This window comes from Thalassophryne amazonica, chromosome 8 (assembly GCF_902500255.1).
Source record: "Thalassophryne amazonica chromosome 8, fThaAma1.1, whole genome shotgun sequence".
NCBI lineage: Eukaryota > Metazoa > Chordata > Actinopteri > Batrachoidiformes > Batrachoididae > Thalassophryne > Thalassophryne amazonica.
The window spans coordinates 65,215,230-65,229,419 of NC_047110.1; the positions used below are offsets into that span (position 1 = coordinate 65,215,230).

At 39.4% G+C, this 14,190-nt stretch overlaps 1 protein-coding gene across 2 annotated transcripts in view; it reads right to left on the bottom strand.

Moving 5' to 3' along the window:
- rasgrf1 (Ras protein specific guanine nucleotide releasing factor 1) overlaps positions 1-14,190 on the bottom strand; it is a 112,042-nt gene that overhangs the window by 12,325 nt on the left and 85,527 nt on the right. For both annotated transcript variants that reach the window (XM_034176525.1, XM_034176524.1), the window contains 6 exons: positions 7,463-7,833; positions 7,258-7,377; positions 5,886-6,056; positions 4,846-4,952; positions 267-379; positions 103-163 (listed from right to left, as the gene is read on the bottom strand). In XM_034176525.1, coding sequence (XP_034032416.1) covers positions 103-163; positions 267-379; positions 4,846-4,952; positions 5,886-6,056; positions 7,258-7,377; positions 7,463-7,833 — 943 coding nt within the window. The remainder of the gene's footprint in view (positions 1-102; positions 164-266; positions 380-4,845; positions 4,953-5,885; positions 6,057-7,257; positions 7,378-7,462; positions 7,834-14,190) is intronic.

Consider the following 14,190-nt stretch of genomic DNA (forward strand, 5'->3'; position numbering starts at 1 on the left):
ATTATAAAGATGAACGCTAATATGATTCAAAATACAGCATTAAAACTGCTCCATACTGAATGCAATTACTCACTGAGGACAGCAGCTATTGACGACACTCACCAATTGTATTACTTCTTCAAGGCTGATCTGATTGTCACCATGATCTTCCTGAGTTAGAGTCCTGTAAAGACATGAAAAAAAAAAACACTAGCCTCTGATGTCTGCATAATATAGTGAATATTTTCTTGGTGAGTCAGTGTGAGCTTAGAGAAACACGTCAGTACCTGATGATGTTGGCTGCTGCCTTCCTCTCCTGGGTCAACAGCTCAGGGTCGTGCATCACTTCCTCCAGGAAGGCAATGACCTTTGTCTTCAGCTCATTATTACTCTCAAAGTCCTGCACAAGTAAAGAAACCACCCAACCAGCTGGTATATAAAACACTGAGGAATAATTTTTTGTCACAACTTCTCATACTTCTCCCTTTAGTACTTCTAAACTGCATACATTCACAGCAACATAATCTCTCTATTTTCTTGATGCAAAATACATTTTATTCAGGAATTGTTATACATTTTTTACCCAAGGCCAAAATATAGCCATCGGGTATTGTGAAGGCCTTGCGTCTGTCCATCCGTCTGTTCGTATTGCTGCCAAGGTCTTCAAATTCACAGGGAACATTCTTGGGACACAAATCTTGGACAAGTTCAAAGATGGCTAACCTTAACCTGTTTTACTACTACTACTGTTATGCTGATATGCCCGAGGGTATTTCAAGTTTCAAGTTTCCTTCACATAATACAACCCCAAATTAAATATAGAAAATGCAAATTATATACAGTTCTTACATTTACTTTGACTTCTATTTCATTGCAGACAGTATGAACCCAAGATATGTCATTTTTTTTTGTGGTCAGCTTCATTTCATTTGTTCATATATATATCAAATCAAATCAATTTTATTTATATAGCGCCAAATCACAACAAACAGTTGCCCCAAGGCGCTTTATATTGTAAGGCAAGGCCATAGAATAATTACGGAAAAACCCCAACGGTCAAAACAACCCCCTGTGAGCAAGCACTTGGCGACAGTGGGAAGGAAAAATTCCCTTTTAACAGGAAGAAACCTCCAGCAGAACCAGGCTCAGGGAGGGGCAGTCTTCTGCTGGGACTGGTTGGGGCTGAGGGAGAGAACCAGGAAAAAGACATGCTGTGGAGGGGAGCAGAGATCAATCAATAATGATTAAATGCAGAGTGGTGCATACAGAGCAAAAAGAGAAAGAAACACTCCGTGCATCATGGGAACCCCCCAGCAGTCTAAGTCTATAGCAGCATAACTAAGGGATGGTTCAGGGTCACCTGATCCAGCCCTAACTATAAGCTTTAGCAAAAAGGAAAGTTTTAAGCCTAATCTTAAAAGTAGAGAGGGTGTCTGTCTCCCTGATCTGAATTGGGAGCTGGTTCCACAGGAGAGGAGCCTGAAAGCTGAAGGCTCTGCCTTCCATTCTACTCTTAAAAACCCTAGGAACTACAAGTAAGCCTGCAGTCTGAGAGCGAAGCGCTCTATTGGGGTGATATGGTACAATGAGGTCCCTAAGATAAGATGGGACCTGATTATTCAAAACCTTATAAGTAAGAAGAAGAATTTTAAATTCTATTCTAGAATTAACAGGAAGCCAATGAAGAGAGGCCAATATGGGTGAGATATGCTCGCTCCTTCTAGTCCCTGTCAGTACTCTAGCTGCAGCATTTTGAATTAACTGAAGGCTTTTCAGGGAACTTTTAGGACAACCTGATAATAATGAATTACAATAGTCCAGCCTAGAGGAAATAAATGCATGAATTAGTTTTTCAGCATCACTCTGAGACAAGACCTTTCTAATTTTAGAGATATTGCGCAAATGCAAAAAAGCAGTCCTCCATATTTGTTTAATATGTGCATTGAATGACATATCCTGATCAAAAATGACTCCAAGATTTCTCACAGTATTACTAGAGGTCAGGGTAATGCCATCCAGAGTAAGGATCTGGTTAGACACCATGTTTCTAGGATTTGTGGGGCCAAGTACAATAACTTCAGTTTTATCTGAGTTTAAAAGCAGGAAATTAGAGGTCATCCATGTCTTTATGTATTTAAGACAATCCTGCAGTTTAGGTAATTGGTGTGTGTCCTCTGGCTTCATGGATAGACAAAGCTGGGTATCATCTGCGTAACAATGAAAATTTAAGCGAAATTTAATACACACACACACACACACACACACACACACACACACACACACACACACACACACACACACATATATATATATATATATATATATATATATATATATATATATATATATATATATATATATATATATATATATATATATATATATATGAAAGCTGGGATCGGGACAATTCAGGGTTAATAATGATGTATAAATGTTGATGATGATGTAATCATGATTTGGTAGAAAAGCAGTATCCACAAAGTGCTGGGCAGTGGACCTTCAGTTTGCCAAGAAATGTATTAGAAAATTATTGAAATGTTTAAAACAATGTTCCTCACAGAAAGACTGGAATAAATTTGGATATTTCTCTCTTTACAGTGTATAATATCATTAAATTATTCAAGGAATATAGAGGAGTTTCAATGCATAAGGGGCAAGGGTACAAGTCTAAGCTGAACACCCATGATGTCTTGTCCCTCAGACGGCACTGCATCAAGAATGGTAATTCATCAGTAGGTGATATAACAACATGGGTAAGGGATTATTCTGGGAAACTTTGGTCTTATTCACGGGGACAGGCCCACTGAAGACGTGAGGAATGCTGGATGACCCCTGCCTGTGACGCTGAGGCCTGCATGGACTTGTCATCTTCTTTATCTTATTATGTTGTTTTATCTCCTGTTTTCTGTTTCTTTAGCTTTGTAAAACTTTGCAAAACCTTGTAATTGTTAGCATGGCGTAAGCAGTGGGTCACCCCTTTGAGTCTGGTCTTCTTGAGGTTTCTTCCTTAATATCATCAGAGGAAGTTTTTGCCTTTTATGACTGTCGCCTGTGTGCGTGCTCTAGGGGTTGGTAAGGTTAGAAGCACATTGTGTGAAGCGCCTTGAGGCAGCTTTTGTTGTGATTTGATACTGTATAAATGAAAATGAAATTAAATAAATTAAATTTGTCAAGCACCACCATATGCAGCAAAAACACTGTTTTCAGACCAGTGACAAAAATGACTATCCAGACACATATCAGCTACAAGTCCAAAGGCCAGGGTCTATTATGGTATGTGGTTGTGTCAGTGCCCTTAGTAAAGGTAATTTACACTGTTGTGATGGCAGCATTAATACAGAAAAGTAGATTGAGATTTTAGAGCAAAGTGTGCTGCCTTCAAGATTACATTTTTTTCCCGATGGATTTCCATGGATTTTTCAGCAAGACAAAGCAAAACCACATTCTGCACACATTAGAAAGTCATGGCTGTAGAGGAAAAGGGACAAGAATGGCCTGCCTACAGTCCAGATGTGTCCACAGTACAGACTGTATGGAGACGCTTGAACAGAAAATGCAACGACTGAATCAAATAGAATAGAATAGAAATTTTATTGCCACTGTACATGTATACATACATACAACGAAATGTGTCCTCTGCATTTAACCCATCCTAATTACAGTTGGACACAATCCAACCATTACGAGCAGTGGGCAGCCACAGTCCAACGCATGGGGACCAACTCCAGATGTTGACGCTGCCTTGGTCAGGGGCAGAGAAAGGAGCAGACCCTAAATAAGCATGCTTTTGATATTGTTGCAGAAAGAATGGGACAAACTAACAACTGAAATGCTTCTTCACTCGATATCCTCAATGCTGTAACGTGTTGTGAGAAGGAATGGCAACTTTACCAGGGAGTAAATGCTTTAGTGTCCCAATTTATTTATTTATTAATTTTTTTTGGAATATGTTGGAGACCTGAAAAGTAGGAATGGATATATATTAACAAATGAAAAGTGGTTAATGACAAAAACATGAAAAATCGTGGGTTCATACACAAATAAAAGCCAAAGTAAACATATAAATCACTGTGGGGTTTGTTATTTATTTATTTATTTATTTTTGCATTTTTCAATCTGTCCCAGCTTTTTCTGATATGCGATTGTAGATACCATAAATTTATTCATGTCAATTCAAAATTGTAATACACTGCATCTGTAATTTCATTTTCTGCTGCTTATTTGGGTCCAATTAACACTAATAGTCTTCACAAATGAGTTGCACTCCATCTTGCAAAAGTTTGGATTGCCCACACAATTTAGCTCTGGCTATCTGGGATCTTGGTAAATCAGGCCCTTCATGTTTTCTTAAAGTTCTGCAAAGGCACTTTAGGAAGATCAGAATATGAAAACACTAAAAGGTGTTGAATGCTCTTGTTTTTCAGTAACTTCTAAAACTAACTACAAAGTACAGATACATGCTTTCACACCAGAATAATTTTACTATGTATATTTGAGGTAAATTCACAGTACATTTGTGAGCTGAAGTGCAGACAGAAAACAGTTGTGGATTTTAAGATTTTTGTCAGAAAACATCCCTGCATACATTGTTTTCAAGCAGTTACATTAAGTACATACCGTTTAAAAAAATATTTGAAAAATGTGAAATCCACAAATGTTCTTGTTTAACTGTTTCATCCAAAGAAAAATGTCCAGAATAGATAATAATAATAATAATAATAATAATAATAATAATAATAATAATAATAATAATAATAATAATAATAAAGTGATCATGTTGATACCAGATACACAAAAATCCAGTGGTCTATCATGTGGTCACAGACATATTCAAAATGTGTTGTCAATTGTGTTGTGATGGTTTACCGGAGAGTGTTTGGACACCCAGTGTCTCAGCACATTCAGAACTCTGTTGGTCGCTGCCCGTCTGATGATAAACTCTTTGTCTCCATTCCTCTGATCTGTCGGAAAGCCTGGAGAAATAATTAAAAGTACTTTTCAAAGAATTCTATGGTCAATATCTACAATTTGGTGGGACAAACCACCCTAAATGAGAAATAATCCAAAAACACATAAAATGAAAGACATCAAAAAGATGAAGCATAATCTGTGTGCTCTACACACTATGATACAAATGTACACGTAAATATACATATGTCTGAAATTTTTTTTTTTTGACTATGTAGATTATGAAGTCATTTATGCCAATCAAGTCAGTCACATCAAGTCAGTCAAGGAGTATGTCCTCCTGCCGTGTTTCACTGCATCCACAACAACGTGGAATCACATTTTTAATTTGTTTGACTGTCTAGTTATGGTGTTATTATGACTTTATTTAATATGTCAACTTTTAATTTTGATAACCTCAGAGTAGACAAACTCTCAGACACGTGTGAAGCAGGGAGGCGGGCAGGGGGGTGGGCTTGGGCCCCAGATTGAAAACCAGGGGTTTAAGCAGTGGCACCATTTTCAAAGTACTAGTTTAGGACCAGATTCGCAAGAAATCCCAAACATGACTCAACCCAAATGTTAAAACATTATTCTTTTCCATACACATCTATTTATTCATAGGCCAACAGAGGCAAAGGTAGGTGGATTGTAGTCGGAGCACTATGAAATCTAATGATTGTGTGTCAATAGCAAATATTAACATGTCTCATGAGTCAGGTAGGAGGGTACCAACAGAATTTTGCTTTGGACCCCACAGAGGTTAATACCAGCTCTATATGCACTGTCCAAAAACAGTTCAAACACTGCCCCAAATCACATTGCTTTGTAAATCCTCAAAACTGTAAGATTCAGCTTATTACCATGTACGCATACAAGTGCTCCAAACTGTAACTGACATTACGCTGTCATTTCTACTGGTTATCCTGAAAATACTACTTCAGAGTGAGCCCTCATACCTGTGCTGGCGAGGGACATCCGTCGATACTTTTCCTTGGTGGGGGTTCCCTCATTGGCTCCGGCTGTAGCAATAGCAAAGGCAGAGGCAGCAGATAGGGCACTACGGTTGTTTTCCAGCTCCCGGCATGAGGACATCACCATGCCATTGTTGTAGGAAAACAGTGAGAACTCTATGAAGCACAGTTAAATAGAAGATAACTCCGGAAACTGATGAATGTACGACATGAAATTACAAATCATTTCTTATTTCACTGCAAGCAACAGTAGCTGTAGTGCTCACCTGCAGTTTGCAACAAGGCTTCAGAAATTGCAAAGAAACAAAAGGTGTAAGGAACAAGCCCAGACATATCCCACTGTGCCAATATTACTATTTAAACTGATATAGAAAATAATAATAACTGCAAAGGATTATGTTAAAAGATGCCAATATTGCCAAAAATGGGAAGTTCACTCATCCTCAGATGTACTTATCAGGACCCAAAATTTCATAACTTGAATATACAGTAGTACTGTCTAGTTACAGAAAGTGCTGTATAGTTGTATTGCACAAAATATAGAGGACTATAATTTGTAAATGACATTACTCAAAATAAAACGAACATGACCAGACTGCAGTAAAGTGCACTTCTCCTTGCTCAATGTTCCAGTAGGGGGCGCTGCAGGCCCACTGAACATCTTCCCTGTAGACTTTCTTGTACAGCAGCCTTTGATATTCAAGATGGTTGCAGCTAAATATAGCCACCAAATATCAGCATAACAGAGAAATCAACAGATTCTCTGCAGTCTGCTGTGTTTAAATCCCAACAACATACACAAATCTCAGATGGCTAAAAACCCTTCACAGTGAGGCAGACTCACTGGCTTCACATATTCAGGTAAATCGCAGGTTTTGGGGCAGATTTGTGGCTTTTAAAACCTTTTTTGTGAGATGTTTGAGATTTTGTAAGCAGAGATAATCTCATCTACAGCCAAACAACCTCATTACTGGGGGCGGAAAGGAAGACACAGTCGATGTAGTTGCTATGACACAAGTTTCCCGAACACCTACTCGAGCAAGGCATTGGCTTTCCCGCATGTTCACGTCTCAATTTGTGTTTCATTTGGCTTTTGTGTTCTCTACAATTTATTTGTTCTATTGCTCTGGCTTTGCATTTCCTTTTTGCAAAAAAACATTCAATAATCTACAAAGTAACAAAGCAAAGCCTGCTTTTAAATAAAACATGACATAATGGTGCACAGTGCTCAATGACGAATGCAGCATTGTTGAGGAAAGTGGATATACAGCAGGTGGCAGCTCACTGTGCCATTTACAAGCTTGGACTTCACATTTTAGAGCTGTAATGATGTCAGTGTGCTGTCTAGGCCATTTACCTGAAGAGTTTTTGCATTTGACATTTTTGGGGGTGGTTGGTGACTTCGTGGGCGAGGCTTCCGTGTCTGCCTCATCACTCTGGTTTTGATCGTTATCACTTTCTTCTCGCACAGAGAGCTCTGCGGCCCACCAAAAGCAAGCAACATTATCATGAAATGAAAGCAAATTAAAATTCAAAATACCCATAAGTTGTCTGTAGCTAACCTTGTTTGCATGCAGAGGAATCCTCCACCTTGTCCTTTTTGTCCTCTTCCTCATCAGGGATTTTGCTCGTGATAGGGCTGTTCACGTAGAGTTTGTTGATGTCCAAGGTGGTCTTGCTGAATGGGGTCATGGAGGAGTACATGCTTGCATAGCCATTTGATGAGCAGCTGAGGGCAGCCAGGTCAAGAGCTTTGCCCCCGGTGATGATGGGGATATTGAGAGAGAGTTTGCGGCGACGGTTGGGTGATGAATTTTTAGCGATAGCCAGAGGAGGAGGGGAGGAGAACTTTCGACTGGCCCTGGGGGAGTTTGGAGACTCTCCATACAGGAGTTTGTTGTTTTGACTGCTAGCAAAGAATAGCTCCAAGGACCTGCATAAAGAGAGATGTGCATTAGCATTAGGGACAAATAATTTTATTTTTGAGTGACAGATCCTATGGGCTTTTACTCCTCTCCACCGCCTGTAGGACAGTGCACCAGGCCACATGGAGGTGACACCATGTTGTTTCTTTGTGCTGAGCCTGACCGAGCCCCATGTCTGTAGAGTTGGCCACTCGATCACTTGTGAGCTTTCCCCATTATCAGACCTGGCTCCAGGAGGATGCCCCTATTTCCCCTATTTGGACAAGGTGACTTTATCCATATTTGTGTCAGTCATCAGGTATCTTTTCTTTTAATTTTCCTTCATCTGTCTCCTTACCTGGGAAAAATTTGCCAAGGGAGGCCCTACTAGGAGCTAAGTGTCGAGTGGACACGGCTCCCAGGAGAGCACACAAACGCCTCCGTCATGATAAGGTGTCAATCCAGGGTGGGGACAAGTACAGGGAAGTGTGGGATGAGCTGCTTGGTTTACTATCACCATGATCAGTACTTGGATAAGCAGCAGAAAATGAATGAACAGATTTTATGACCTATGGGTGCAAATTTCCACCAAAATTGCATACATACCCAAGAACAAATGTTTATTACTTTGAACATTTGATTTAAAAATTTCTTTAATTTCCACAAATCAAACCTTTTATAATTTCAACTAGAAGCACTCAGAGAGTGCAAACCTCCGCCAAGGCCATGGGGTCACTGACGCCATAACATCTACACGCCGTGGAATCATTGAACCTACAAAAGTCTAACAATGATGTTTGCTCAGTAGTTATAAAAAGTTTCATCTGCTGTGACTGGATAGCATGTATCCTTAGCGCTTGGCATCACAGTTTATTGCAACTTGCAACTTTCCCAGAAGCTACTGTCATCTGAGCACTGATATTGATATTGCATGTGCTTATAGACAAAAACAAATAAAATACAAAATTCAATTTATTATTCAACTAAACTGCAAATATATGAATTTTTTAACATTTATGAAACACTTCTCTAAACAAGGCCATAGGGTCACTGACCCTAAAGAGATTCCCTCCTTGGTACAGTGATCTATTCAACAATTCAGTGTTACAACCAAAACTATGACATCCTTGACCATGAAAACATACCACTAGAACTTGGAATCACTTTTATGTCTTTATTAGTTCAAACGTTATTGTATAAAAACGATTTTTCGGTAATGGCTGTTTTCTTCTGGATCTAGCTCCATAACATTTGAAGCTACATCAAATCTGATCACACCTTACTGAATCAGTACAGATTCAGCTACAATTTGGTGTTAGTTGTGCATCTCTGGCTTCATTTGTCACCTCACACTGACACATTTTCTATTTTGACTATATTTTTGCATATTCTGGATCACCAGATCCGATCATCACCAAACTTTGTTGTTTGATAGAACATTTGACTATGTTACACCCTAATTTTTTTCAAGCCTTCTGCCTTGTTTTTGTGGAGTTAGAAACTAGAATGTCAAAATTCCCCCTATCCCGCAATGGTGAAGAATCCTTTAAAAAATTCCTGGATCCGGATCGTGATCCGGATCACCACTTAAATTTCTAAAATCACTTGTTCCTCTTGTCATTTCCAACCACTCCACAAAATTTCATCAAAATCCATTCAAAACTTTTTGAGTTATCCTGCTGACAAACAGACAGACAGACAAACAAACAAACGCGACCGAAAACATAACCTTCTGGGCGGAGGTAATAAACTGAGTTGGGTCACATTCAGCAATGATGTTCATAAAAAGGAATATACTGTATTTAGGACAGACAGAGGATTTTCTTTTCAAGAGACACATTTTTTAAAATGGATATTTCAAAAACATAACATGCTAGATTCTTCTGATTTTGCCAAATATGTAAACTCTAACTGCAGAAAGATTTGGAATCATCAAATTTGACATAATTTTACATTTTGCATTATAATGGACATGTGCAAAATGGTTGTTGCAAATTCATACATTTGAAAGTGTCATTAGCTGTCTTTTTTCAGTTGTAGTCAGCTGTTTGGCAACTGAAAACCACACCAGCTGCTGTGGCTAAACAAAAGCTGATCAGACCACCAACCCATCAACACATTTCTCTGCTACTCTGCTATTGATGTAGAGTAGAGGACTTTAAATTTAAAAAATCTTCCAGAAGTGATGGCAGGCAGGCAGTATGGAAGCTGGTGAAAACTGAGATAAGCGTCAGTCCAATGGACCACAGGGCCTGGAAAAGATTTAGTCTGCTACATTTTAGACAGGAGGCTTTCTTGTTATTCTCGGGACTGCAGTCTCATAATGTGATTGGGCTCATTTTGTTCCAGACCAGCAAAGCTCTCTATAGATATTCACGTATGTTCATTTGCTTGCGAAATCGTGAAGATTTAACATTACAAACAAAGGCAAAGGCTATGTACACCACTGACATGTAATTAGGATTTAGTACACTCCTATTTGCACCACCCTCATCTACACAAATTTAATGTATAATATTAAATGCAACATGGCTGCCTCTGCTCTTCCCGTGTCAAATTTGAAAAGCCTTCTGATAAAGTCACATTTTACAGCTAAATATTTGATCCAAATTAGCAATATTTTGAAGTTTCTTACCGCATAAACTGCCCACACCATCCCAAAATGCAATATGGCTGCCTCAAGTGGTGCATATTGCATGTTATGGATGTGTAATATACACCAGGTGGTGCAAATTACGCATCCGTATCGCGCAATATGCACCACCTGGTGCATATTGTGCATCCATATCTCGCAATATGCACAACCCTGTGTGTTTATAGCAAGTCAGACAAAACACCACTTACAGTCCACCAGTTTGCAGTCCACACTGATTTTAAGGTGAAAAAGGCAAGAGAGTACACATTATTATTATTATTATTATTAATTATTATTCCAACCTCTGATGAGCAACTCATGTGGTTGCTGTAAATGAAAACCTGCACCCCCCCTCTCTCTCGTCTCTGGCACCAGTTTGAGACCAATGATCTACATAATTTTTTGAATGTGTCTGTGTCTTGCCCATTTTACAGCAGGATACAGGCTGCAGTGTTGCAGAAAACCTCTCCCACTCCCTGCCACACTTCTGGCGACCTCACGGGTTCCCATAAATAGCACAGCCAGCACTCGCGTGCATGGCCACTGTTGATATAGGCAGCCAAGTGTAGGTGTCTTGCAGTGACGTGACAAGCTCCACAGGAGAGTGTCCTGCAGAATATAGGCATGGAGGGCTTTGGCTGATCTCAAACCCAAATCTCTGGAAAAGGCGAGTTAGCCTCACTGCAACACTCCAATGGTTTTGTACAGTATGGATCTTTACAAACTCCTGCAGCATGGAGGTCTGTTGCTATAGAGCGACAAGAGCTCATTTGAGACGCTCCTAAGCAGCCAGGAGAGACTGGACCAATTATTGTGTTTGACACGTGCCACATACACTAATACAAAAGCATGCCAAAGCGAGTCCTTCATGTCTGCTCCATCCGCCTCTACTCAGTGCTCCATATAGAGAAATATCTGCTGTTGGACAGGTTCACTGTGTTAACAAATATGAGTTTGCTGAAAAATATAGTCAGACCATGAGTAATGTGGGGAGAAAAAAAAAAATAAATCAATGTTGTCATTTGCACAGACACTAAGATGGCACCTATGTTGGTTTTTAAAAAATGGCTACAACAAAATGCTTATTTTATTACTTATGATCTTGTAATTTCAAAAAAATATTGTGCATCCGGAAAGTATTCACAGCGCTTCACTTTTTCTGCATTATTTTATGTTACAGCCTTATTCCAAAATGGATGAAATAAATTTTTTCCCTCAAAATTCTACACACAATACCCCATAATAACAATGTGAAAAACGCTTTGAGATTTTTGAAAATTTATTAAAAACAACAAAACCCCTAAGACACAGCCTTTGCCATGAAGTGCAAAATTGAGATCAAGTGCATCCTATTTCCACTGATCATCCTTGAGATGTTTCTACAGGAGTCCACCTGGGGTACATTCAGTTGATTGGACATGATTTGGAAAGGCACTCACCTGTCTACATGTAAGGTCCCACAGTTGACAGTGCATGTCAAAGCACAAACGAAGCATGAAGTCAAAGTAATTGTCTGTAGACCTCTGAGACAGGATGGTCTTGAGGCACAAATCTGGGGAAAGTCACGAGGCATGAATCTGGCGAAGGGTACAGAAACATTTCTGCTGCTTTGAAGGTCCCAATAAGCACAGTGGCCTCCATCATCTGTAAATGGAAGAAGTTCAGATCCACCAGGAGTCTTCTTAGAGCTGGCTGCCTATGTAAACTGAACGATCGGGAGAGAAGGGCCTTAGTCAGAGAGTTGACCAAAAACCTGATGGTCACTCTGTCAGAGCTCCAGCATTCATCTGTGGTGAGAGGAGAACCTTCCAGAAGAAAACCATGTCTGCACCAATCCACCAATCAGGCCTGTATGGTAGAGTGGCCAGATGGAAGCCACTCCTTAATAAAAGGCACATGGCAGGCCACCTGCAATTTGCCAAAAGACACCTGAAGGACTTCAGACCATGAGAAACAAAAGTCTCTGGTCTGAGAGACAGAAATTGAACTCTCTGGCAAGATTGCTAGGTGTCATGTTTGGAGGAAACCAGGCACCATCCCTACAGTGAAGCATGGTTGTGACATCATCATGCTATGGGGATATTTTTAGCAGCAGAAAACTGTGAGACTAGTCAGGGTTGAAGGAAAGATGAATGCAGCAATGTACAGAGACATCCTGGATGAAAACCTGCTTCAGAGCGCTCTTGACCTCAGACTGGAGTGACAGTTCATTTTTCAGCAGGGCAATGACCTTAAGTACACAGTCAAGATATAAAGGAGCAGCTTCAGGACAACTCTGTGAATGTCCTTGACTGACCCAGCCAGACCCCAGGCCTGAATCCGATTGAACATCTCTGGAGAGATCTGAAAATGGCTGTGCACAGACGCTCCCCATCCAACCTGATGGAGCTTGAGAGGTGCTACAAAGAGGAATGGGCAAAACTGCCCAAAGATAGGTGCACCAAGTTTGTGGCATCGTATTCAAGAGGACTTGAGACTGTAATTGCTGCCAAAGATGCATCAACAAAGTATTGAGAAGAGGGTGTGAATACTTACGTACATGTGATTTCTTAGTTTTTTTTACTTTTAAAAAAATGTGAAAAAATTTCAAAAAATGTTTTTCATGTTGTCATTATGGCATGTTGCGAGTAGAGGTTTGAGGGGAAAAAAATGAATTTACTCGATTTTGGAATAAGGCTGTTACATAACAAAACGTGTAAAAAGTGAAGCGCTGTGAATACTTTCTGGATGCACCGCAAGCCAGCAACAAAACCTTAAAATCTTCTTTTACATTCACAAGAAGTCAGAAGTCAAAAGTCTGAAGTCAAGTTAAGGGTGATGTGATGTAATTCCTTAGGTTTAGTGAAAAGTCAAGCAGCCATATCCTGCATAATCTGAAGATATCTTCTACTCTTATGGAAGAAGAAGAAGAAGAAGAAGAAGAAGAAGGAGAAGAAGAAGAAGAAGAAGAAGAACCATCCCAAATCAGGCCTGCAATACAACCCAAAAAGCAAAAAAGTTGGGCTAATAATGATGTTTAAATACAACCCCAATTCCAATGAAGTTGGGACGTTGCGTAAAATGTAAATAAAAACAGAATACGATTTGCAAATCCTCTTCAACGTATATTCAATTGAATATGCCACAAAGACAAGATATTTAATGTTCAAACTGATAGACTTTTTTGTTTTTGTGCAAATATTTGCTCATTTTGAAATGGATGCCTGCAACATATTTCAAAAAAGTTGGGACGAGGCAACAAAAGACTTGGAAAGTTGATGAAAGCTCAAAGAACACCTAATTGGAAACAGGTGAGTGTCAGCATCCCCAAAAGGCTCAGGATCACCACTTTGTGAACAACTATGTGAAACAATAGTCCAGCAGTTTAAGAACAATGTTTCTCAGTGTTCAATTGCAAGGAATTTAGGGATTCCATCATCTACAGTCTATAATCTAATCAGAAGATTCAGAGAATCTGGAGAACTTTCTCGGGACTCTGAGGAAGATGTGACTCTCACATCAAAACGTTAGTCCCGTGTACATTTTTGCTTTCAGCACCTTATTAAATTGTCTGGCACTTATTTCTGTGTTGCACCAGTTATTTTTCTCTTTTATTGAATATCTTGTCTTTGTCATGTATTCAATTGAATATAGGTTGAAGAGGATTTGCAAATCAGTGTATTCTGTTTTTATTTACATTTTACACAACGTCCCAGCTTCTTTGGAATTGGGGTTGTAAATAAATAAAATAATGATGTGAAACAGGTGATGT